The 24,533-nt window shown below is 40.9% G+C and overlaps 1 protein-coding gene across 1 annotated transcript in view; it reads right to left on the bottom strand.

The window, feature by feature from the left end:
- LOC124606815 (WD repeat-containing protein 19) overlaps positions 1-24,533 on the bottom strand; it is a 303,209-nt gene that overhangs the window by 158,458 nt on the left and 120,218 nt on the right. The window contains exon 7 of the mRNA XM_047138882.1: positions 7,006-7,252. Within this exon, the coding sequence (XP_046994838.1) occupies positions 7,006-7,252 (247 nt within the window). The remainder of the gene's footprint in view (positions 1-7,005; positions 7,253-24,533) is intronic.

Genomic DNA, 24,533 nt, shown 5'->3' with positions numbered 1-24,533 from the left:
CTCATAAATAAGCTTCACGGTTTGCTCAAAATGCAACCAGTGTGTATGAAGTTATTTGCATGTAGGTTATGGAATTTTATAACAGTGAACTAAAGTTTGATTTGGAGTGTGACAACATCAAAGGTATAGATGAATGTAGTTCACTTAGCAAAGCTTATTCTGTGCAACAACACAGATGCTGTTGGACACGGTAAGTCACTTGCTGCATTTGCTCCTGCTGCTGCATTTCTTTTTTGTGGTCAAGCAATGATTGATGATAACCTGTTAGTTAAGATCACAGCTAATGTCAGTTGTGGGACTTTATTGGGGCAGGACTGTAGTCTTGTATCATTCCTTTGTAAAAGATCCTGGCATTATGCATGGAAGACTCACATGGCAAAAAGAGCATTATAGTCAGGAGAGCACAACTGAGATTAGCCTAACTGTGACAATATTCATTACAAATCTGAACCAGATGGAGGCAGCATCAGTGACGTAAGCATCACACTGAGGGGCATAACCGCACGGCCGCCATCATAGTTGATTCTGAATTGCACAGTACGGAAGTGGTATTGTTTATGAAACTTTGTAAGGTCTTTCATATCTAGTTTGCTGTACCACAATATGTCCACATCTCCTTTTAACAACTTCTGTAGCCAGTTCTGAAGGCAAGATCCTTTAAAAAAAGTTGTGACAGCTGGACAAAAATTCATTAATCGTCATACATCACTATTCTCATCTCTGATATCTCCTGGAGTCATGTGCTCCAACACAGTATTGAGGCTGTGTGCTGAACAAGAGTGTTTCTTATATTGACGAAGTGCTGCTACAATCTGTTGACCTCTGTTGGCAACAAACATGATGTTTAGCACAGTTCTGAATAAATCGAATGACCATAATATTTTTATCAGTTCATGTTCAATATTTCCTCAAGTTTTTTAAACCTCTCTCTCAAAATCTCTGGTGCACAACACATTTTCCTTCTTCACAATTAATATAATGTGTCACCTCCCACGTAGTTCATTTATGATATGAACATAATTGACTGTTACTGCCTCTCCTAAATAATTGAAAACATTCCTCGCCCCTCTAGAAACAGCTCCATACAGGTGAGCAGCGCTGTCATTTAAATTTCTCAAAATAGTGGTTGGATAAGATAAAAATTGCTTGTCAATCAGTGCATAATCAATAAGGAATTGAATATCTCGAGAAATCCGTTTCCACATGCAATTTTGAGAGATAAAATGTCTTTGCTGACAACACAAGAGTTTTTGTTGCACCAACCTTCAAATTTGGTGGGACTTCAAGAAACGTTTACGTCTCTCTTAGTATTTAAAAAGTGATTATACTACTTTGCCCAGCCTCACGCATATTTTAACAAATCTGAAGTCCCAGTTTTGGGTCCAATGTATGAATACAGGTTTTTACATGCAAAATGAGCCCCTATTTCTTTGTTTTCCTTATTTATATGTTTTTCTTATGTCATGAATCACATAAGCAAATTTCTCCCTGAGTGATGATTTTAACTGGACTTCTTGCAATAATGTGAAATCATCTAGTTTCACCTTACATGGAATTCTGTCCATGGTGTGCATTTCATTAAAGCATTCACACAAATGTTTGCACTGATGCATACATTGCATGGTCAGTCAGTCATTACAAAGTGTTAAGTGAAGGCAGCAGAAACTTGGCAACTAGTACCAGTTAGGTAGCCTGTGGCCACAGCTGTCAGCCAGAACCTGCTTCACAGACTGCACGAAAGATAATGTCATGGCAACACATATCACTAGGTGCAGATCCGTTGGGTGCAGCTAAACTGGTCATAGCCAGAAGGTAAATGCAGAAACACACTTAAACTTTACCTGGGCCCACAGACTTCAAGTTTTCAGCTAACATTACAACAGAAATGCAATGCCGGTTCGTACACTCTTATTTACTGACTGCAGGTAACACAATTTGTCGATAAGCATATAATAATACTGATATTATCCTTTAGTTTTTAACTAAAGGCAATTATTATTGTGGATATATGCTACAGCACATGCTTTTATCTCCAGGATAACAATTACTGTTGATATCTACAGAAATCTGCGCCCACATGACCTATAATTATGACACCCATGTTGAAAATACCATCCTTACAATTACTGGGAGAAACATTGAAGAGACCAAAGATATATTAAATATATTTAATGATATTCAAAAGGTAATGCAGTGTAAGGATAACATAAAGTAGCAGATCAGATCTGCCTGGATAGCTGAGTGCACGAAGTGCTGCTTCTTGGATTCAGGGAGATGAGCCTGCTGTGGACTGAATCTGCCTCACAGATTAATGACAAGGGCTGGTGAGATGGCCAGCCTGGATGTAGATTTTAGTTGCTTTCCCCACACTCAACTAGTAAATATTGGGCTGGCACCCACATTCCACCTCTAATGCACAATACACAAATGTTTAGAAAACGTTCTCACACTTGACCGTAGACTTACTCTAGAAACACAAAGACAGGGTACACAGATTCTGTTCTGAGTGGTGGGGAGTGATGGTGTCTCGTAGCAGAAAATGGAAAAAGGCAAGGGAAGAAGAAGAAAAATGTAGCAAATCAATAAAATTCCAAAGCTGAGACTGCCAAACCCAGTAATAGCTACAAAATATCTCAGAAGTCAAATACAGTATAACCCCGCTTTTATGTTCCTGGAATTAATGTTTCCCCACCATTTACAACATTTTTTTATTGTTCCTGTCAAATTTCCTATGCCCATGATGTTGATTTGCACCTGATTTTGTGTCAACATACTTATAATTTTCCTGCAATTTGCGCGTTACAAAAAAATGTTCATGGAGATCAAATGACACTGGCATGATGTTGGCTGTCCAGTAGTTAAGTCTCTAGACACCAGGGCATTCTACTCAGCAGATCTGAACCAGTAAACATGTAAAAGTTGGAACAACTCGTGCCGTACCTCCTGCCACTGCCAAGCTCTACTTGGCATGGTGGCTGATGGGATAACTAGGTTTGTTCAAATGAAATATCATGACCAACCACAACCATTTCAAAGTGCCGGTTACATTTTTTTTTTTTTTTCATGTTGAGCAAAACATGTTTCGAGAATTTATTCTCGTGGTCAAGTGCAGTATTTACGTATGTATATTTTGTGATGTTACACAAAAAACAATGTGAGTGATAGTTTGCATGTGTGTGGTTTTCTACGTAACTGAGGAGGCACAGTACCTGATAACCTCAAAAAGACAACTACAGTGCAAGAGACACAGAATAACAAATATTCAAACACCACACAAAATACTTATGTACATATCTGACTTTACAACGAGAAAAAAATTCTCGAAATGTGTCATGCTAAGCATGAAAAAATATTTAAGTAGAGGAGTATTTCATTACTTAACAAATGGATAACAGTTGCAGGCTTTCAAAAACCTGAATTATGACATATGAAATTGAGTCAGACGTTACTACTCCCCAGAAAGTTATCAATTACAGTTACTTCAGTAGTTTTTATTAGATAATAAATCTCTATTAGATAATAAACACATGACTGACTACTGTTTTCATGCCTGTTATGTACATATATCATACATAAAGTGCAAAAATGCAAGGGGGTGTCCTATACATAACTTTTACAGCTTAAAATGTAATTTTCCACATTTTACACCATATTTTTGAAGCTCCTTGGAAAGTGGGGTTCCACTGTAGTCCCTTAACAGAAGTAGATACCACAGAGTAAATAGCATTACAAAAAAAGAAATAAATCAATAATGATGGAAAACTCAATAAAAAGTTATAGAAAACCTATTAATTGATGACATAAACCTAGTTTAACGTCTTCTTTCCTGGGTGAAGTAGAATGATAGGAAACACTATTTCAAGGTGAGATAAATATTACTAGAATGAGGGAAAGATAACTCTAAATCTTCAACCAAGAAAAATAAAGTGTACAGCAAAGGAGACAGTAGATTTAGAAGGGCTTCAAACTGATTTAAAAAATGAACCAGAACACATACATGTAGAACTGAAATTAAATTTTAATGATAAAAACAACCAAATGCACTACACTTGGTCTGTGAGGCTTTCTCATGTGGCTCACATGACTACAAAATCTAGATACTCAGTTAAAATTTGGTACCACCATGAGATTGAAGGCCATCCAGTAGTCTTACAGGCACATGACACAGTAAGCAAAGTATATAAGCACAGCACAAATGATTGGAGAATCATTCTGATAACAATATAGGCTGTAAAGGGGGAAATTCATTGACCTAAGAGAATCTGACAAAGGACAGGTTGTTATGGCCTGGCACTTTGGGAAACATATCTCAGAAACAGTGAAGCTGGTAAGCTGCTTGAATGCTACTATTGTGAGCCTCTACAGAAAGTGGTTGAAGGACTGTGAAACCACAAGAATACAACAAGGTGCTGCATGTCCATGCCTCATCATGTAATGAAGACAGAGGTTGGAGGCTTGCCTGCTCTGCAAAGCAGAATAGGCAGAGATTTGTGGTGGATCTGATGACACAGTACAATGTTGGTGCAGGCATCAGTGTTTTGAAGCATACTATTATGAGCACATTGTTGAAAATGAGGCTCCACAGTAATTGACCCAAACATGTTCTCATAAGATTGGACAAAGGATCAATGCAAAAGTATTTCCTGGTCATAATAATCATGTTTCTTGTTACACTAGACTGATGGTCATATACAGGTGAACCACTGTTTGAAACCTGCATGGCAGACCAGTGGGGGCAGTATAATGTTTAGGGGGACAATCACCTGGGCCTCCTTGGGATGAAACACTGACCTGTAATTTATGGGAATGCATGACCTGTGCAAAGACATCTGTTGCCATTTACCTCTGAAAATGTACAAAGGAGTTGTTGAATCCATGCTATGCAGGATCACACCTGTATTCCATTCCAAAGGTGGACCACACATTGTCATGATGGTTTAGCTCATCAGTGTATGTTTGCTTCTCCTCATCAGTGGCTCTCGATGTTGACATGCTATTTTCCTTGTACTATTTACCGTCCCTGCTTTCACTATAATGTGATCCTAATTTTATATTCATAATTCATCACTCTCCACAGTCAAACATCAATAGCAAGAACATGACTTTGATATCTGACTCACAGCCCCAAAACAAAATTTCTTTGGTTCTCTAATCTAAATGTTCACATATTAATTGTTGGTTCTGATGCAACAATATGGCTTACACATAACTGCCTAAAATTTCCTCTATCTTTCCAAAATTTCGGCTGACACTGTCACCGTTTATATATCTGCCACCAGATGCACCTTTTATTCGCAGTGAAAGAAAAAGGTTTGAGGGGGATATTTCCCAAGAGATAATCGCATCAAACCTGATAGATAAGCACTGATCTATTTGGTTTTGGAAACTTTTTAGATACCATTTACTTCATAACAGAATTATTTCAATTGCGGCACAAGGTGAAAGCACTAGATTCAGGACCTAGTTTCCCACACAAGACCACATTTTAACTAATATGAATAAATAACAGCACCGATACTAAAAAAAACTTGTATTACTTTTTACATGAAGAGACTTCGAGAAGCAAGTTACATATTACTGTGGCATGCCAAGTAACTGTTAAGGAAAATTGCACTATACTTAAATGTGACACAGATACATGGCACTATTTTCAAACATAGTCACCAAGCCTTTGTGAAGAATGGACCAAACTTTCCAGCAATCATTCAATCCACTGACAACAGAAATCCACTCCTTGGTCACAGATCCACTCAATGTTCTTTCAGCTTGCCAAAAAGATGGAAATCACATGATGTAAGATCTGAACTTTCAGATCAGCATCATCTATGTCTGTGTGACCTTGGTCAAACTGGTGGCACAATTTCACTACGGCTAGATGCGAGCTCGGATTTGGTCCGTGTACCACCAAATTTCATGGTGACTCTGTGTACAATTTAGACATTTTGCTAGCAAGAATCATACCGTCCCACGTTCTTCAACTTTAGCGTATATTTCTAAGCTGCCATATCATTTCAATCACACCCTGTGACACACCTGTTATCTGTACGACAGCAAAACTGAGTCTGCAGGAAGTCCGGAACATGTACTCTTCTGACGATGAGCCACTCTTGTTGCACAAGTATCTTAGTGTGGGACAACATGGTTAACTTATTTTCAGAAGTCTCTAAGTGCCTAGATTCATATTCCCCAGATACAATCTCTTTGTATGATAAGCACGATTGTAAGATTTCACTGAATTTTCACTTTGGTAATTTTTTATCCCCACCTCATCCCAGTTTAATCAATGTATTACAAGCATGATTATCTTGCACACAGGACTGATGCTCTGTGATTGATTCCATTCTTTTTTCTAATGCACTTAAGCACATATGAAACTGAACTTCAGCCCAAATTAATGATACATGAATTATCAAATGAATTAAAAAGCATACTGTCATGATTTACAGTATGTCTGATGCTCTAACAATGACATCATGACCCAATTGCCAAATAGAAGATGCCTCTGTTAATTGGGCTGCTTGTGGTATTTACAGGTAGTCACAGGTATTAACGAAGTGTGGGACAAGTGTGTCACAGTGAGTTCATGTGCCACATATTATGTCAGCTACAGTTATGTTAGGCATATTTTAATTCCGTATTCTAAATCAAACAATGGAAAATCCAGGATGTAAGATATCTATTCATTGGCAACATGACAAAAGGAAGGACCTCAAAACCCAAAGATAAGCCCTGGGCATGCACCTTTAAAAGAGAAGCAAGTGGAAAAAATATATCATTCAGTAACAGTTTTGACACATTTTATCTATGATTTTCAAGCCAATTAGAATACAAGCTTTTTCCACTCTTAGATTGAGTAATGATGGATTTCCTCCTTTAGCAACACATGATGTATCAGAACATTTGGCTACTTAAAATTTATAATTTTCTATTTACATTTGCTTGCCAATGACAGAGCATATAGAAAGTGTTAGTTTGCAAAACTATGAAACAGTTAAGATATTTTACCTTGCCTTCTGCATCACAAGAAAAGACAGTGAGTTCTGTGAGGGAAGTAAGAACTGCAACACGACATGCATTGGTCGCAGACAACTGGGGTAGCCGGCTGAGGAAAACAAATACATTTCCACCTTTTGCAGCAACAGCGAGTAGCTGCCCATCCTCACTCCACGCGAGGTGTTGGGCCCCAACCTCATCCTCTAGTGTGAGTACAGCACTTGTTTCCTGAAGGTTGCTCACATCGTGAACTTTCACTCTGACAAAAGCAGTTCAATGTTAGGAGACATATATGTATTTAACACAACACAAATAAATAAAATATTTAAAACAGTAACATCTTATGGTTCATCAACAATTTTTTATATATACAATTACATTATATTCCTTATTGTATGTGTTCACTGTGTGAATTGTTGGATGAAGATATTTAACCAAAGTTTCAGTTCAAACACTGAAAACTAAATATTTTCACATTTGTTCAGTAATGTCCTAAGAGTTTCTAAACTGGTCCTCGCACAGGATGTGTTTCTTGTCATGTAGCATTCTAGATGTGGTGTTTGTCATGGTTGCTGCACACTTTGAAATGACTTGCTATATTTCATTAAATATGCTCCTCATTGGAATTTGTGACTTCAGTGCTCTCCAGCTGCATTCTCGGCTGCATCTGGCATGCAAATCATGCAGTTTCTTTATGAAAAAGGAAACACATAAAATAGTTGTGTCTACTCTGTTAGCGATTGTCAAAGAAGGGTGGAGAAAACTGGGAAGATGATTCCGGACTCTTCAATGGCCCGAATGACAAATTGCTGTACAATGATCTGAGTTACAGACTAGCTGAAGTTACTCGTTAACTCAACTGAATCTCTATCTCATTTTTGGTTTTAAATTGAATATAGTTAAAGTATAATAATGAATAGGAAAATAGGAATGCAGGTAAACTACGACAAACAGCATAGTGAATGCATTATTGTGGCCAAGATATATACGAAGTCCACGAGTACCACAGTAGTAAAAGTTTATATGCCAACTAGCTCTACAGATGACAAAGAAATTGAAGAAATGTTATGATGAGATAAAAGAAATTATTCAGGTAGTGAAGGGAGATGAAAATTTAATAGTCATGGGTGACTGGAATTCGGCAGTAGGAAAAGGGAGAGAAGGAAAAGTAGTAGGTGAATATGGATTGGGGGTAAGAAATGAAAGAGGAAGCCTCCTGGTAGAATTTTGCACAGAGCACAACTTAATCATAGCTAACACTTGGTTCAAGAATCATAAAACAAGGTTGTATACATGGAAGAAGCCTGCAGATACTGACAGGTTTCAGATAGATTATATAATGGTAAGACAGAGATTTAGGAACTAGGTTTTAAATTGCAAGACATTTCCAGGGGCAGATGTGGACTCTGACCACAATCTATTAGTTATGGACTTTAGATTAAAACTGAAGAAACTACAAAACAATGGGAATTTAAGGAGATGGGACCTGGATAAACTGAAAGAACCACAGGTTGTACAGAGTTTCAGGGAGAGCATAAGGGAACAATTGACAGGAATGGGGGAAATAAATACAGTAAAAGAAGAATGGGTAGCTTTGAGGGATGAAATAGTGAAGGCAGCAGAGGATAAAATAGGTAAAAAGATGAGGGCTAGTAGAAATTCTTGTGTAATAGGAGAGGTATTGAATTTAATTGATGAAAGGAGAAAATATAAAAATGCAGTAAATGGAGCAGGCAAAAACGAATACAAATGTCTCAAAAATGAGATTGACAGGAAGTGAAAAATGGCTAAGCAGGGATAGCTAGAGGACAAATGCAAGGATGTAGAGGCTTATCTCACTAGGGGTAAGGTAGATACTGCCTACAGGAAAATTAGAGAGACCTTTGGAGAAAAGAGAACCACTTGTATGAATATCAAGAGCTCAGATGGAAACCCAGTTTTAAGCAAAGAAGGGAAAGCAGAAAGGTGGAAGGAGTACATAGAGGGTCTATACAATGGCGATGTACTTGAGGACAATATTAGGGAAATGGAAGAGGATGTAGATGAACATGAAATGGGAGATACGATACTGCGTGAAGAGTTTGACAGAGCACTGAAAGACCCGAGTCAAACCAAGGCCCCGGGAGTAGACAACATTCCATTAGAACTACTGACAGCCTTGGGAGAGCCAGTCCTGACAAAACTCTTACCATCTGGTGGGCAAGATGTATGAGACATGCGAAATTCCCTCAGACTTCAAGAAGAATATAATAATTCCAATCCCAAAGAAAGCAGGTGTTGACGGATGTGAAAATTACTGAACGATCAGTTTAATAAATCATGGCTGCAAAATACTAACGCGAATTCTTTACAGACGAATGGAAAAACTACTAGAAGCCGACCTCGAGGAAGGTCAGTTTGGATTCTGTAGCAATGTTGGAACACGTGAGGCAATACTGACGCTATGACTTATCTTACAAAATAGATGAAGGAAATGCAAACCTACATTTCTAGCATTTGTAGACTTAGAGAAAGCTTTTGACAATGTTGACTGGAGTACTATCTTTCAAATTCTGAAGGCGGCAGGGGTAAAATACAGGGAGCGAAAGGCTATTTACAATTTGTATAGAAACCAGATGGCAGTTATAAGAGTCGGAGGGGGGGGGGGGGGGGCATGAAAGGAAAGCAGTGGTTGGGAAAGGAGTGAGACAGGGTTGTAGCCTCTGCCCGATGTTATTCAATCTATATATTGAGCAAGCAGTGAAGGAAACAAAAGAAAAATTCTGAGTAGGTATTAAAATCCATGGAGAAGTCCTGAGACTGGTTTGATGCAGCTCTCCATGTTAATCTATCCTGTGCAAGCTCCTTCATCTCCCAGTACCTACTGCAACCTACATCCTTCTGAATCTGCTTAGTGTATTCATCTCTTGGTCTCCCTCTACGATTTTTACCCTCCACGCTACCCTCCAATGCTAAATTTGTGATCCCTTGATGCCTCAGGACATGTCCTACCAACCGATACCTTCTTCTAGTCAAGTTGTGCCACAAACTTCTCTTCTCCCCAATCCTATTCAATACCTCCTCATTAGTTATGTGATCTACCCACATAATCTTCAACATTCTTCTGTAGCATCACATTTCGAAAGCTTCTATTATCTTCTTGTCCAAACTATTTATTGTCCATGTTTCACTTCCATACATGGCTACACTCCATACAAATACTTTCAGAAACGACTTCCTGACACTTAAATTTACACTCGATGTTAACAAATTTCTCTTCTTCAGAAACACTTTCCTTGCCATTGCCAGACTACATTTTATATCCTCTCTACTTCGACCATCATCAGTTATTTTGCTCCCCAAATAGCAAAACTCCTTTACTACTTTAAGTGTCTCATTACCTAACCTAATTCCCTCAGCATCACCCGACTTAATTTGACTACATTCCATTATCCCCGTTTTACTTTTGTTGATGTTCATCTTATATCCTCCTTTCAAGCCTACATAAATATATTTCTTAGGTCCCATTTCCTCCCAACTGTTTCAGGGTCTGTACTAGCCTCATTTCCAAAAAATAATACCCCTATTTGTTCTCTCTGCAACTCCATTCTGGGCTGGACTAGATCTAATGATGGTTTGGTGTTTAATTTCTAATTCTTTCAAATGTTCCTTGAATTTTTGGCTGGTATACTCTGTCCCATTACCAGATCTGATAATTTTAATCTTCTTCCCCATTTCTTTTTCTATCCACATTATGAAAGGTCTCAAAAATATCACTCACTTGATCTTTAGAACTTAAAAAATAAACATGGCTGTGATTTCTTTACATTTACAGCAATCTTCCATTCCTGTCACCATATCCTTTAATAATCAATTGCCCTTTCTATTTAGGTGCCCAAGTCTTTTATGGCATAAGATACCTTTTGTAGAGTTTACAGAATGGTTTACAATTTCACCTACATCTTTAGCAGAATCTAACTTCAAAATTCCCCTTTCATTTGCCTCCACTGGTTAACTATTTTTGCTCCATTTATATCAATGGTTACTCTGTTTCCCTTCTTGACTATTTCATTTCCAGATAAAAAGTTAGTTGCAACATCTTTTACATAGTAAACATCATGTGCTGTAATATTTTCTTGTTCTCCATTCACAACTATCTTAAGATCAACTTTCCCAGCAAGCTAACACCGTTACTTGGAACCATACACTGTGAATAAACCGATATGTATTTCATTACTGACATCACAAAGAGCTGTTATGTCTCTAATAATATGCACTGATGCTCCTGAACCTAATATAAATTCTGGTTCTTTATTACTCATTAGTCCCAAAGAGTGATAAATGGAGACTGACTTGCCTTAATCAGCAGTTCTCTCTCTGGACAATTTGCATCATATCTTTTTTTCTTGTAATTGACCTATAGTGGCACTGGGGTGTCATGTGACCCATCTTCTGGCAGTTGTGGCACATGCCTGGTTTCTTCTTTCTCTTCTTAGAATAAAATGCTGTAGCTGTTTCCTTCTCTGAAGTATGGCACACTAAACCATCCACTTCCGGCACTCCCTGTGCCAGCATCAAGACTGAAATTCACTCAACAACCACGGAAAAAAATAGGTCCATTCAACATGACACTTTGTGCAGTTCCATTTGTGCCAAGTTTGTGTACTCGGTCCGGCACACAATTTTAATCTACCAGGAAGTTTCATATCAGCGCACACTCCACTGCAGAGTGAAAATCTCATTCTGCACACTAATGTACTTTCCATGTTCTGAAGGATTTTCACTTTTACACTGTCTCACATAATCATTATGCCTGAGCTTTCTAACATCACACTCATGGGTGCATATTTTTCAGGCAGTCCTGCTAGAAATAACTTGTCTACCCTTTCATCGGCAATCTCAAACCCAATGTTCCTTAATCAATTCAATGTGGATATTATCTTGTTGACATAATCGTCCAAGTTCTAGGAGTCGAGTAGTTCTGAGTTCATGGAGCAATCTGACCTTTCTCGTATGGCCATCATCTTAAAATGCATTCTGTAACTTGTCCCAAACTTCTTTTGCTGTTACAGAGTTCCCTATGTGTACACAGTTCACTGGATCAATCAATAATAGCAGCTTTGATCTTGTCTTCCAGTACTTATTTGTGTAAAAGCCAGAGTCTGGCCTTGACAGCCAGAGACAGTGGTTATGTGTGTGTGAGTTGTATTTGTGTGAATGTGTGTGTGTATGTGTGTGTGTGGTCTAATTCAGAAGAAAGTCATTTGGCTGAGAGCTTACTTCTTACTTGTTTAGCAGTCTTTTTGTTGTGGCTGTCTACAACTCAGCATCTCCACTTTGTGGTGAGTAGCAATCTATCCTATACGTAATATTGTCATTATTGCATTCAGGATTTTCCATGGTTTAATCCATGATACTAAATTTAAAAGGCAAATTACAATCTTACATAGTTAGAAATGAGATAAATGAAGAGTTTAATGACGTGTATACAGATTTAAAACAAATTTCAGACACTGGCATAAGATTAAATATTTTAAAATGAGGTAAAGATTCAGATTAAACAGCTTTCACTTTTGCAACCTTGCAAGAATATATAAATGATTTAACTGAACAAAAAGTTCAAGAAAAGACTGAGCCATCTGTCAGTATCAGTGACAACTAACTGTCATGATAATGAAATACAATTCATAAATGTAAAGGCACATTCCTTCAACTATAGTAGAAGATAAAAATAATGATATGTACAAAAGGGGATCACATTACTCTCCCTATAAGACATACGTAATTAACTTCTTAATGTTTATAGAAATGTATCAAAAGAGCCCATCCCTAATTCAAGAAAGCTATTTAACGGTTAAAAAAAAAACAGGAAGTAGAGCAAGTACATGTATTTACAATGAGATTGTTTGTTTAAGTGGCAGGATATGTGGTGATCCACTTCACTCCTTTCTAGAGAAATGCATCCTTATGTGTGCTCATAGATGAATGTTATTTAAAACCTAAAAAGTTGGAAAATAAGGCATCAGATGTAAAAGTACAGATATTTTGTGGAGTTGTTATTTTTATTTACACATGTCGAGGGATGAGGACAGCAATCATAGAAACCTCATGAGGGGAAATGCCTACTTGGACACAAATATAGAAGTTCCATGGATCACCTCCCTGCTTTGGAGATGCGCCGAATTCATAAGATTATATATACATGGTGGAACACCTAAAACTTGTATCAAATATACACTGCTTGCAAATTACGCACAAATTGTTATCCACCATCAGTAGATTCAACAACAAATAGATGAACATGTAATTATTAGATAAATAAGCTACTGCAAAGGTCTACACAGATGACAATTGGAGGGCGACAATCAGCAGTCTACAAGTCGGTGCCAGTTTTTCGTGCACCAAACTGTACCTGAACAATAGACAATTACACTGTGAGAAACAAAAGAAATGTCTTGAGAGTCATTCTGTGGTTGATCTTGATGCAATTTGATTCATGTGTACTGCACAAGTCAATTTAAATGTTATTAATTCAAAGTGAACTTCATATATTATCTGGTAAAGATTAGAAATGTGGTGTAAGAATGTTTAACTGCAACACCAGTGCAGACAGATCATAAGGCCAAAATAACCAAAGGCATCATCATCAAGAAAATAAAGTAAGGACTAAATTAATATTTCTGTAGTGTCCTGCGGTCAGCAGGAAAGAAACAACAGTCGAGTTTGATCAAACTTTATTATCATTATTAAAAAAAAAAAAAAAAAAAAAAAAAAAAAAAAAAAAAAAAAGCTTTCTTGGCATGCAATAATTTTCAAATGCAAGAACAATAAGATAACCCCACAATTCTTGTGGCGGCAAAACCAGATACGAATACAAGACAATGAAAGAAAATAAAGACCAAAATCTACTCTACCAATTACAATATACAACATGCTAGGGACCAATGACCAAGCAGTTTGGTCCCATTCCCCCTTTTAAACCAACATGCTACTGAATGCTACAGTGAGTGTATACTGTGCTACAGCTGGTGTAAATACTGGCCGGAGCTGTCCTAGCGATAGATAAACAATGCCGGTCTGACTGCCCGGGCGTGCTTATACCGCCAAGTTGGCGGAATGCAACACGAGTTCCAGTTGCTGGAACACTGTCACAGGTTTTAGTAGTTCCATGTTTATTCGGAAAGCCTGTTATTGTTTACATCCACTGGCGATGTTTCGATCTGAGCTCTTGAAGGGAGGTCGGCAGCCCATCTTGCTTGTCTGTTGTGCGGGCCCTGTAACTGATAAGGGGCCGCTTCGACATTTCTCCCCCTGCAAAAAAGAATGCACAGCACCACAATCGTCCATAGGAGTAGGAGCATCCTGGTTGACGTCCATGAGTTCATGGCCGGCATGAGCCAGAGGCTGTGACACAGCAGCGGCAGCTGCTTCTGTCACAGAGCAGCCAGTGACAGGCACTGGCAGCTCGCCCAGGGTGTCGTTGTCCACCAGACGGGAGCGGAGCTGGTTGAGGTGCTGACAGGCAACTGAACTGTCAGCCCACCAGACAGACATCATTGCCCAGCTGTAGAGCTTGGTGATGACTGCAGGTGCCCAGCGTGTCCATGGATGAGAGAAGATCCTCGCCCAGACCACCTGCCCTATGCGGAAGGAGTGTGCTGGAGTGCGGGCGGGAGGGTGAGAAGCCTCAGGAAGAAGGACAGATAAGGGAGATCGGAATGATCGACCGTGAAGTATCTAGACTGGACTTTCACTGGCAGGAGGGGCGGCGCAGTATGTAGACAAAAAAATAAGCTTGGCGCCCTCCAGCGGGTGATGGCGCAGTAGCTTATTGAGCTGGGTCTTAAACATCTGCACAAAACGTTCTGTCCAGCTGTTTGACACAGGGTGAAATGGGGCGGTATGGACAAGGGAAATTCCATTGGCAGCAGAGAATTGCTTAAACGTGGTCGAAGTAATCTGTGGACCATTATCCATAATGATCATTTTGGGGAGTCCCTCAACAGCTAAGAGGCACCGGAGAATTTTGATAGTCTCAGGAGAAGTGGTGTTCATCAAGCGGAAAACATAAGGGTATTCCAACCCAGAGTCGAATTTTGCTAGTCTCAGCAGAAGTGATGTTCACCATGCGGGAGACATAAAGGTATCCTGGCCCGAAGTTGAGCCACTGGGAATTATGAAACGGCCCCGTGAAATCCAAATGGAGATGTTCCCATGAAGCAACTACATCTGACCATGAAAAATACTCCTCGTGTGGGTGTGCTGCCTCACACGTTTGGCACATGGTGCAGGCTGACTCGAGTGAGGCAATGTCTTTATCCAAACCGCACCAATAAAGGTATCGGTGATCCAACTGTATGGTGAGGACAATGCTCCAATGGCCAGCGTGGAGGAGGTCGAGGATACAGCGGTGCAATGCATGCAGTATGACCACCTGGGGAACTCTGAATCACTATGCAAAAGGGTGATGTCACTGCGAAAAAAGAGACTGTGCCAATGATCCCAAAAATGCTGGACCTCTGCATCGCAGAGACTACGGCAGCTGGTCAGCCAATCTGCAGGGATTTGATGGTGGAGAGCTTGCAGTGTCTGATCCTGAGTGGTGGCCTGCCAGACCACATTGGCATCCAACAGAAGAGCGTCCAGAGCTGCATCCACGTCTGGCTCCACAAAGAAACAAACTATGGGGGAGGCGTCAAACTCACGGTCTGCCCAGGCAGGCAGCCGGGACAGAAAATTAGCATTTGCTTGCCGTTCAGAAGTGCGATAGGCAATATCAAAGTCAAACATAGCTAGGAAGAGTGCCCTACGCTGAAGGCGGCGCGCCGTCTGGGTGGGCACTGTGACACCTGGGTGAAACAAAGACACCAAAGGTTTGTGATCAGTCTGCAGAGAGAAATGACATCCATACACGAAGTCATAGAGTTTTGTCAGAGCGAAAACTAGCGCCAAAGCTTACTTTTCAATTTGACTATATTTGGGTTGAGCGTCAGTTAATTTTTTGGATGCGAAAGCCACCGGCCTCTCAACACCATCGACCACTTGTGAGAGGACAGCACCCAAGCCATAGTAAAATGCATCGGCGGTGGCAATGAGGGGCAGGGAAGGATCGTAAGTGGCCAGACAAAGAGGGTGGGAGAGAGCTGACTTGAACATGTGAAAGCCTTTTCACATGTCGTGTCCCAAACCCAACATGCACCCTTGCGCAATATCCCCGTCAGGGGCTCCAAAATCTCAGCAGCGTGGAGTATACAACACCGATAATATTTGATTTGACCAAGGACTGATTGTAGTTGCTTCACGCTGGAGGGAGGAGGCAGGTTTTGTATCACCTCGAATGCAGGCTGCGGGCATCAATCGCGAACCCAAGATAACTGTCCTCTCATGCAAAAAAAGTCACACTTTCCTTTTCGGCAACACAGGTTAGCCTCAGAAAATACCTGAAACAGCTTATCCAGGCACCTGGCTTGTGAGGCGTTCCAAATAACATTGGAAAATGGCAGGGTTGCTGGCAATGCCAAAAGGAAGGCGGTTGCCCCGGAAAAGGCCACACGGGGCATTGATGACTAGGATCTGCTGAGAGTCCTTGTCCAATGGCAGCTGGTAATAAGCATCACACAAATCAATTTTGGTGAAAATGCTTGAGACCGCAATACACGTGAGTATTTCATCCATCGATGGGGCAGGATATGCATCGATGACGAACCAAGAATTGACCATGACCTTAAAATCACCACAGATGCGTAAAGCACCATTCGGCTTCTCGACTATCATGATAGGTGTCGCCCAGCAACTGTGGGCAGCGGGAGAAAGGATGCCTTCATCTTGTAAGAGGCGAAGTTCCACCTGGATACTGTCTCAGAGAGCAAAGGGAACTGGTGGGCCTCAAAAAAAAAAAGAGGGACAGCAGTGGGAAGCAGCTCAACTGCTGATATGGAGGATGAGAACAACATTTCGTATTTGTTGAGCAACAGGGCAAGGAGGATATTCAATGAGGGGATCAAAACCACCTGTACCGCATCCTGCACTGACAAACCCAGACGATCAAAAATGTCCACACCCAGAAGGTTAGTAGTACCAGAGGATCTGCCCACCAAAAAATGAGCGGTGAAGGAACAACCGTTGTAAGAGGTTGGTGTGGAAAAAAACGCCGTCGAATGATATAGGGTGATTACTGAAACTGCACAAGGCATGAGTGTACGGGGATAAAGCCAGCGAGCCCAAGAGTTGGTATGTGGCGCCATCCACAATAGAAATGGATGATGCCGTGTCAATTTGGAAGACCACCGGAATATGCGCGACCTCCAAGGTAATAAGAAAACGGGCTCCTGACTGGGAAATGATGGAGAATACTTGGCTGTCAATGGAATGCAAGGCTTCCAGGTCCTGAAGTGACAATTCGTGACAGTCTGTGTGTACCCAGGAAGCATGGCATCTACGTGATGTTTCTGCGAAGCCTGACACACCACGGCAATATGGCCCACTCAGCTGCAACTCATGCACCTTGCTCGCCAGTAGGGGCACTCCGACTGCTGGTGATTCCGGAAACAGTCCGGACAGGATGGAAACCTGGTGAAAGACTTTCTGTCTCGGGATGGACCAATGGATCGAAGAGACTCCCACTCAGTGCTACGCAACTGGCGAGCTGCAAAAACAGCCGGATCAAGATGTGGCAATTGCAGCCGGTAAGACTGTTCAAACATATGAATGATCGGCAGACAGGTGTCAAGGAACTGGTCCTGTAACAGCCCAAAGACCCTCAATTTTCACCATGAATCCCATGTGCCAGTAAATGTTGACCTATCGAAAACTGGAAACGTCGGGGCCACATTCAAAGTGTTCAATTTACCTGCGATGGAATCAACTCTATGAGCTACCTCTTGCAATGCGGAGGAGTGACGGCAAAGTTCTGACCTTGTGAACGCTGCCTGAATCTGCTGTAGAGTTTCCACCAAGGACTGAAGAAGTTCCTCTGAGTAGGCCATTTCATTCGAAAATGAAAGTTTTATCCTCATCACCAATAACTGTAGTTGTAATATACTGATTATTCCTTGCTACTGTAGTGTTATCTTGAAGCTGTGAGAAAGGAGGGCAGGCGTTCCAAGGTGCGGAAGCAGAAGCAATGCTGAGAGCAGACGAAACTGGGAGAGATATTGTTACATGAAGTAAACCACAAGGGGAGAGCCTTGTGAAAATGCAGACACCCCCAGACGTGGTCCCAGGGCGTTAGTTCCTCTTCAAGGAATTAACATGTTACTTCATATCTCATCTAGACACTGTGGTAGGTTGCCACCATAGAATTTTGTAACCAGCAGGCACTTTGTAGCATATAAAGCCAGCTTGATACCAGCCCTGAGAACAGCAACGTCAGTAGGCTCACAAGGGTTAGAAAGAGAGCAAAAACACCAAAAGCTGTTGACCTAGCACTCCCTACTCCAGGGAGCCCAAGGGGCGGGACTAAATGACGTATAGCAATAATGTAGCAAGCCTTATTTGGCAGAGCAGTTCCGTTTAGCTTTCAGCTGAACAATGTTGATACCAAATACAGACTTAGTTAGTGCAACTGCATTAACATCCCCGCCTTAGGAGCAGTAGAGGGAACCTAACTAAACCGTGATTGGCAGGCACCTGCAAGAGACCTACGGGATTGGCTAGGTGGGTTTAAGTGGGAAAAACAGTGCCCCCTCGTGACTTTTTAAAACCCCTAGATTCCGCATTTTGGCAGTTCTCAGTCAGATGATCTGGGCGCCGAATCCGCATCCGTCGACTCCAGCCTCAGTCCAGCTCCACGTAAGTCTGTTCTCTCTCTTGGAGTGCCTCAGTGAACAGTGTCACATTCAGTATGTTTTGTTTTGCAACTAAGTTGTTGCCTTAAGATGCTCCTAGTGTTTGCTACTGAGGTTAGCATCCACTCCTGGGACTTCTGCACTGGCTTCTGTAGTAACAGTGTTATTCACGCTTTTTCTAACCCTAGAACTAGCTTCCAGTGTATTAGTTAGTCCTGTCTCGAATAAACAACTACTACAAAACCCTGTTTGTCCAAGAGTCTCCACAATGAGTTCCCTACTGAGTCTCACCATCTGCATTTCTAGTAAATGCCTGTACCAGTGTTGGCTCAGATAGAAGAAAACAATCAAATGCCTTCACTGTGAATTGTCCTTCTGTCTTCTGCTCTGTACTGCTTGGGAGCGCACACTGACCAGTAATCCTTTTTTTTCCCCTCTCCCACCTATGTCAGGACAAGACATAGTGTCCTGCGATTGGCAGGAAAGAACAGACAGTCAACTCTGAACACACTTTATTATAATTTTAAAAAAACGCCTTCTTGGCATGCACTAATTTTCAAATGCGAGATCAAGAGGAAAAAAAAAAAACAATTCTTGTGGTGGCAAAACCAGATAAGAATAAAAGACAATGAAAGAAAATAAAGACCAAAATCTACTCTACCAATTACAAGACACCACTTGCTACTGAATGCTATGGCAAGTGTATACTATGCTAGAGCTGGCAAAAGTACTAGCCAGAGCTGTCCTCATGGCAGGTAAACACTGGCGGTCTAACTGTTCGGGTGTGCTTATAATACAAAGTCGGTGAAGTGCTACATGAGTCACATGAGTTCCAACTGGTGGAACACTGTCACATGTATTCTGGCTTGTAGTTCCGTATTTATTCGGAAAGCCTGTTATTGTTTACATCCACTGGCGATGTTTCAATCTGAGCTCTTGAAGGGAAGTCGGCAGCCCATCTTGCTTGTCTGTTGTGTGGGCTCTCTAACTGATACGGGGCCGCTACGACAATTTCAATGATGGTATACCACAAGATATATTTGCTGTTGTTTTTACAGAATTACCTTTTGAGAAATACAGATAAAGTAAAAAACTATTGTTCAGTAAATCCAAGCAGTAAGTATACTGGATAAAGAAGATAACTATGGTATACTGTAAGCAACATAGGTGAACCTATGTGCCAGATGGCCAAAAATCTAATGGCAATATTAAGCACCAATGTCAGTAAATGTCAGCACTACATTAAGAACTCTGTATATTCCATTCAATGGCTGCTGTCATAGCAAAGACTTTATGGCCTCCTTTGTCACTAGTGTGCTGCTTGCTGTTTCCCTCAAGCTGATCAAGAATAAATTCAACATCACAATGACCAACGTCACCAGTAGAGACAAAACTGTCTGTGTGCTCTTATTAAACTTAATCCTAGTGTGTAATAGTGTAGTGCCACAAATTGTTGACAGTAACTGGCACAATCACAGGTAATGTCTAATTTAACTATGATCTGTTTTAGTGGGCTATTATTTAAATATTTAATTTTCTCTTCCACAAGGATTCAATTCTTAGGAATTTTTATCGGTGTGAGTTGAGCAACTAATGCGGCCTAACACCGCTTAGACAATGCTCCTTCCTTTTTTATTGTTGATGGTTTTTCTAGATTGATTGGAGAAAGTTATCAAACCCTTAATTAGCTCGATTGGGAGACATGTAACACCAATTTTATCATAATATATTACACATTCATGGTTCATGGTGTGGGTTCCTGTAGTCATGTCCTAGTTCATGAACCACGGGCAACGTATGAGTGGCCAAGTAAGTGGTCCCGACAGTCGGGATACCACTTACTTTGGAATAAGGCTGGGCATCTCGGACATATTCTGAGTCGTGGTCACCTTTGTGCTCATACGGCAAAGACTACCAAATCCACCGGTTAGTCCCTCAACAGTTAGGGGTAAAACTCAATGGGACTCGGGGCAAGTAAGGCTAGCAACCTGCTTCCCCGATACTTTAAATATGATGCTGGCGACAATCAGAGCAAAATGCCTCGGACCTTTGGAGGTGACGGAGTCCCACCTCTAACTGACAAACCAGGGACTCCTAAGATACGACTTGGCAAACAAATGGTAATGAGATGGGGAGCTATTAATATCAATGGGGGCTACTCTGGGAAGAAGGTACAGCTGGCAGAGGCTGCAAGTGAGATGGGGCTGGACGTTTTAGCTGTTAGTGACATTCGGGTAAGGGGTGAGAAAGAAGAGGAAGTGGGAGAATACAAGGTCTACCTGTCAGGAGTCAAAGCAGGAATAGCACAATGGGGTGTAGGGCTTTACATCAGGAAAGAAATGGAACCCAGCATAGTTGCAGTAAGGTATGTAAACGAACGACTGATGTGGATAGATTTGACAGTGTCTAGCAAGAAAATTAGGATTGTGTCAGTATATTCGCAGTGTGAAGGGGCAGATCAAGATAAGATGGATAGTTTTTATGAGGCACTCAGTGATGTAGTTGTTAGAGTAAAGGACAAGTACAGTGTTCTGCTCATGGGTGATTTTAATGCCAGGATTGGAAATCGAACAGAAGGGTATGAAAAGGTTATGGGTAAATTTGGAGAGGATATGGAGGCCAACAGGAACGGGAAACAACTCTTGGATTTCTGTGCCAGTATGGGCTTAGTAATCACAAACTCCTTTTTTAAACATAAGAACATTCACCGGTATACTTGGGAAGGCAGGGGAACCAGATCTGTCATTGACTATATAATAACAGATCAGGAATTTAGGAAGGCTGTGAGGGACACACGTGTATTCAGGGGATTCTTTGATGACACTGATCACTATTTAATCTGCAGTGAAATTGGTATTGTGATGCCGAAAGTGCAGGAGGTCAGGTTCATATGTAGGAGGATAAGAGTGGAGAAACTTCAGGATAAGGAATTCAGGCACAAGTACATAACAGCGATCTCAAAAAGGTACCAGTTAGTTGAATGTAGTCAATTACAGTCATTGGAAAAGGAATGGACAAGGTACAGGGACACAGTACTAGAAGTGGCTAAAGAATGTCTTGGAACAGTAGTGTGTAAAAGTAGGATGAAGCAAACAGCTTGGTGGAATGACACAGTCAAGGCAGCCTGTAAAAGGAAAAATAAGGCGTATCAAAAATGGCTACATACTAGAACTCAGGTAGACAGAGAAAGTTATGTTGAAGAAAGAAACAAAGCCAAACAGATAATTGCAGCATCCAAGAAAAAAATCTTGGGAAGACTTTGGAAACAGGTTGGAGACCTTGGGTCAAGCTGCTCGAAAACCATTCTGGAGTGTAATTAGCAGTCTTCGAAAGGGAGGTAAGAAGGAAATGACAAGTATTTTGGACACGTCAGGAAAACTGCTGGTGAATCCTGTGGATTCCTTGGGCAGATGGAGGGAATATTTTGAAGAGTTGCTCAATGTAGGTGAAAATACGATCAGCAATGTTTCAGATTTCGAGGTAGAATGGGATAAGAATGATGATGGAAATAGGATCACATTTGAGGAAGTGGAGAAAATGGTCAATAGATTGCAGTGCAATAAAGCAGTTGGGGTGGATCAAATTAAGTCGGAACTCATCAAATACAGTGGAATGTCAGGTCTTAAATGGCTACACAGGATAATTGAAATGGCCTGCGAGTCGGGACAGGTTCCATCAGACTGGACAAAAGCAGTAATCACACCAATCTTTAAACATGGAAACAGAAAAGATTGTAACAACTACAGAGGTATCTCTTTAATCAGCGTTGTGGGTACAATCTTCTCAGGTATTGTTGAAAGGAAAGTGCGAGTATTAGTTGAGGACCAATTGGATGAAAAGCAGTGTGGGTTTAGGCCTCTTAGAGGTTGTCAGGACCAGATCTTTAGCTTACGGCAAATAATGGAGAAGTGTTATGAGTGGAACAGGGAACTGTATCTATGCTTTATAGATCTAGAAAAGGCATATGACCGGGTTCCTAGGAGGAAGTTATTGTCTGTTCTACGAGATTATGGAATAGGAGGCAAACTTTTGCAAGCAATTAAAGGTCTTTACATGGATAGTCAGGCAGCAGTTAGAGTTGACGGTAAATTGAGTTCATGGTTCAGAGTAGTTTCAGGGGTAAGACAAGGCTGCAAACTGTCTCCACTGTTGTTCATATTATTTATGGATCATATGTTGAAAACAATAGACTGGCTGGGTGAGATCAAGTTATGTGAACACAAAATAAGCAGTCTTGCATATGCGGATGACTTAGTTGTGATGGCAGATTCGATTGAAAGCTTGCAAAGTAATATTTCAGAGCTAGATCAGAAATGTAAGGCCTATGGTATGAAGATTAGCATCTCCAAAACAAAAGTAATGTAAGTGGGAAAGAAATATAAACGGATTGAGTGCCAAATAGGAGGAACAAAGTTAGAACAGGTGGACGGTTTCAAGTACTTAGGATGCATATTCTCACAGGATGGCAACATAGTGAAAGAACGGGAAGCGAGGTGTAGCAAAGCTAATGCAGTGAGCGCTCAGCTACGATCTACTCTCTTCTGCAAGAAGGAAGTCAGTACCAAGACTAAGTTATCTGTGCACCGTTCAATCTTTCGACCAACTTTGTTGTATGGGAGCGAAAGCTGGGTAGATTCAGGTTACCTTATCAACAAGGTTGAGGTTACGGATATGAAAGTAGCTAGGATGATTGCAGGCACTAGTAGATGGGAACAATGGCAGGAGGGTGTCCACAATGAGGAAATCAAAGAAAAACTGGGAATGAACTCTATAGATGTAGCAGTCAGGATGAACAGGCTTAGATGGTGGGGTCATGTTACACACATGGGAGAAGCAAGGTTACCCAAGAGACTCATGGGTTCAGCAGTAGAGGGTAGGAGGAGTCGGGGCAGACCAAGGAGAAGGTACCTGGATTCGGTTAAGAATGATTTTGAAGTAATAGGTTTAACATCAGAAGAGGCACCAATGTTAGCACTGAATAGGGGATCATGGAGGAATTTTATAAGGGGGCTATGCTCCAGACTGAACGCTGAAAGGAATAATCAGTCTTAAATGATGATGATGATGATATTACACATTAACAGAAGAAAAGCCTGACTATTTTATGTAGCAGCAATGGATAAGGTCTTTATTTGTAACAGTCCGTACTGATCACAAAAATTGTACATAACACAATTACCTCTTTCAGCCACTGCCATCTTGAGATCTGTTACAAACAGAAAAACAGTGAAGTAACTAACTAAGTTCAATTAGCTGAAGCAAAATCACCAACAGGACTAGTGACCATCAACTTTGTACAATAGTACGATATTGTCTACATAGCAGAATGAGATTTTCACTCTGCAGCAGAGTGTGCGCTGATATGAAACTTCCTTCCTGGCAGATTAAAACTGTGTGCCCGACCAAGACTTGGACTCGGGGACCTTTGCCTTTCGCGGGCAAGTGCTGTACCACTTGAGCACTTGCCCGTGAAACGCAAAGGTCCCGAGTTCGAGTCTCGGTCTGGCACACAGTTTTAATCTGCCAGGAAGTTTCATATCAGCACACACTCCACTGCAGAGTGAAAATCTCATTCTGGAAACATCCCCCAGACTGTGGCTAAGCCATGTCTCCGCAATATCCTTTCTTTCAGGAGTGCTAGTTCTGCAAGGTTCACAGGAGAGCTTATGTAAAGTTTGGAAGGTAGGAGATGAGGTACTGGCGGAAGTTCTTGTCTACATAGCGTTTGTAATACACAATTTTTTCACAAACTTAAGTATTTTGTTCATATAGATC

Source organism: Schistocerca americana, chromosome 3 (genome assembly GCF_021461395.2).
Source record: "Schistocerca americana isolate TAMUIC-IGC-003095 chromosome 3, iqSchAmer2.1, whole genome shotgun sequence".
NCBI lineage: Eukaryota > Metazoa > Arthropoda > Insecta > Orthoptera > Acrididae > Schistocerca > Schistocerca americana.
The sequence above is the reverse complement of the archived record's forward strand: the minus strand, read 5'-3'. Positions and strand labels throughout refer to the sequence as shown.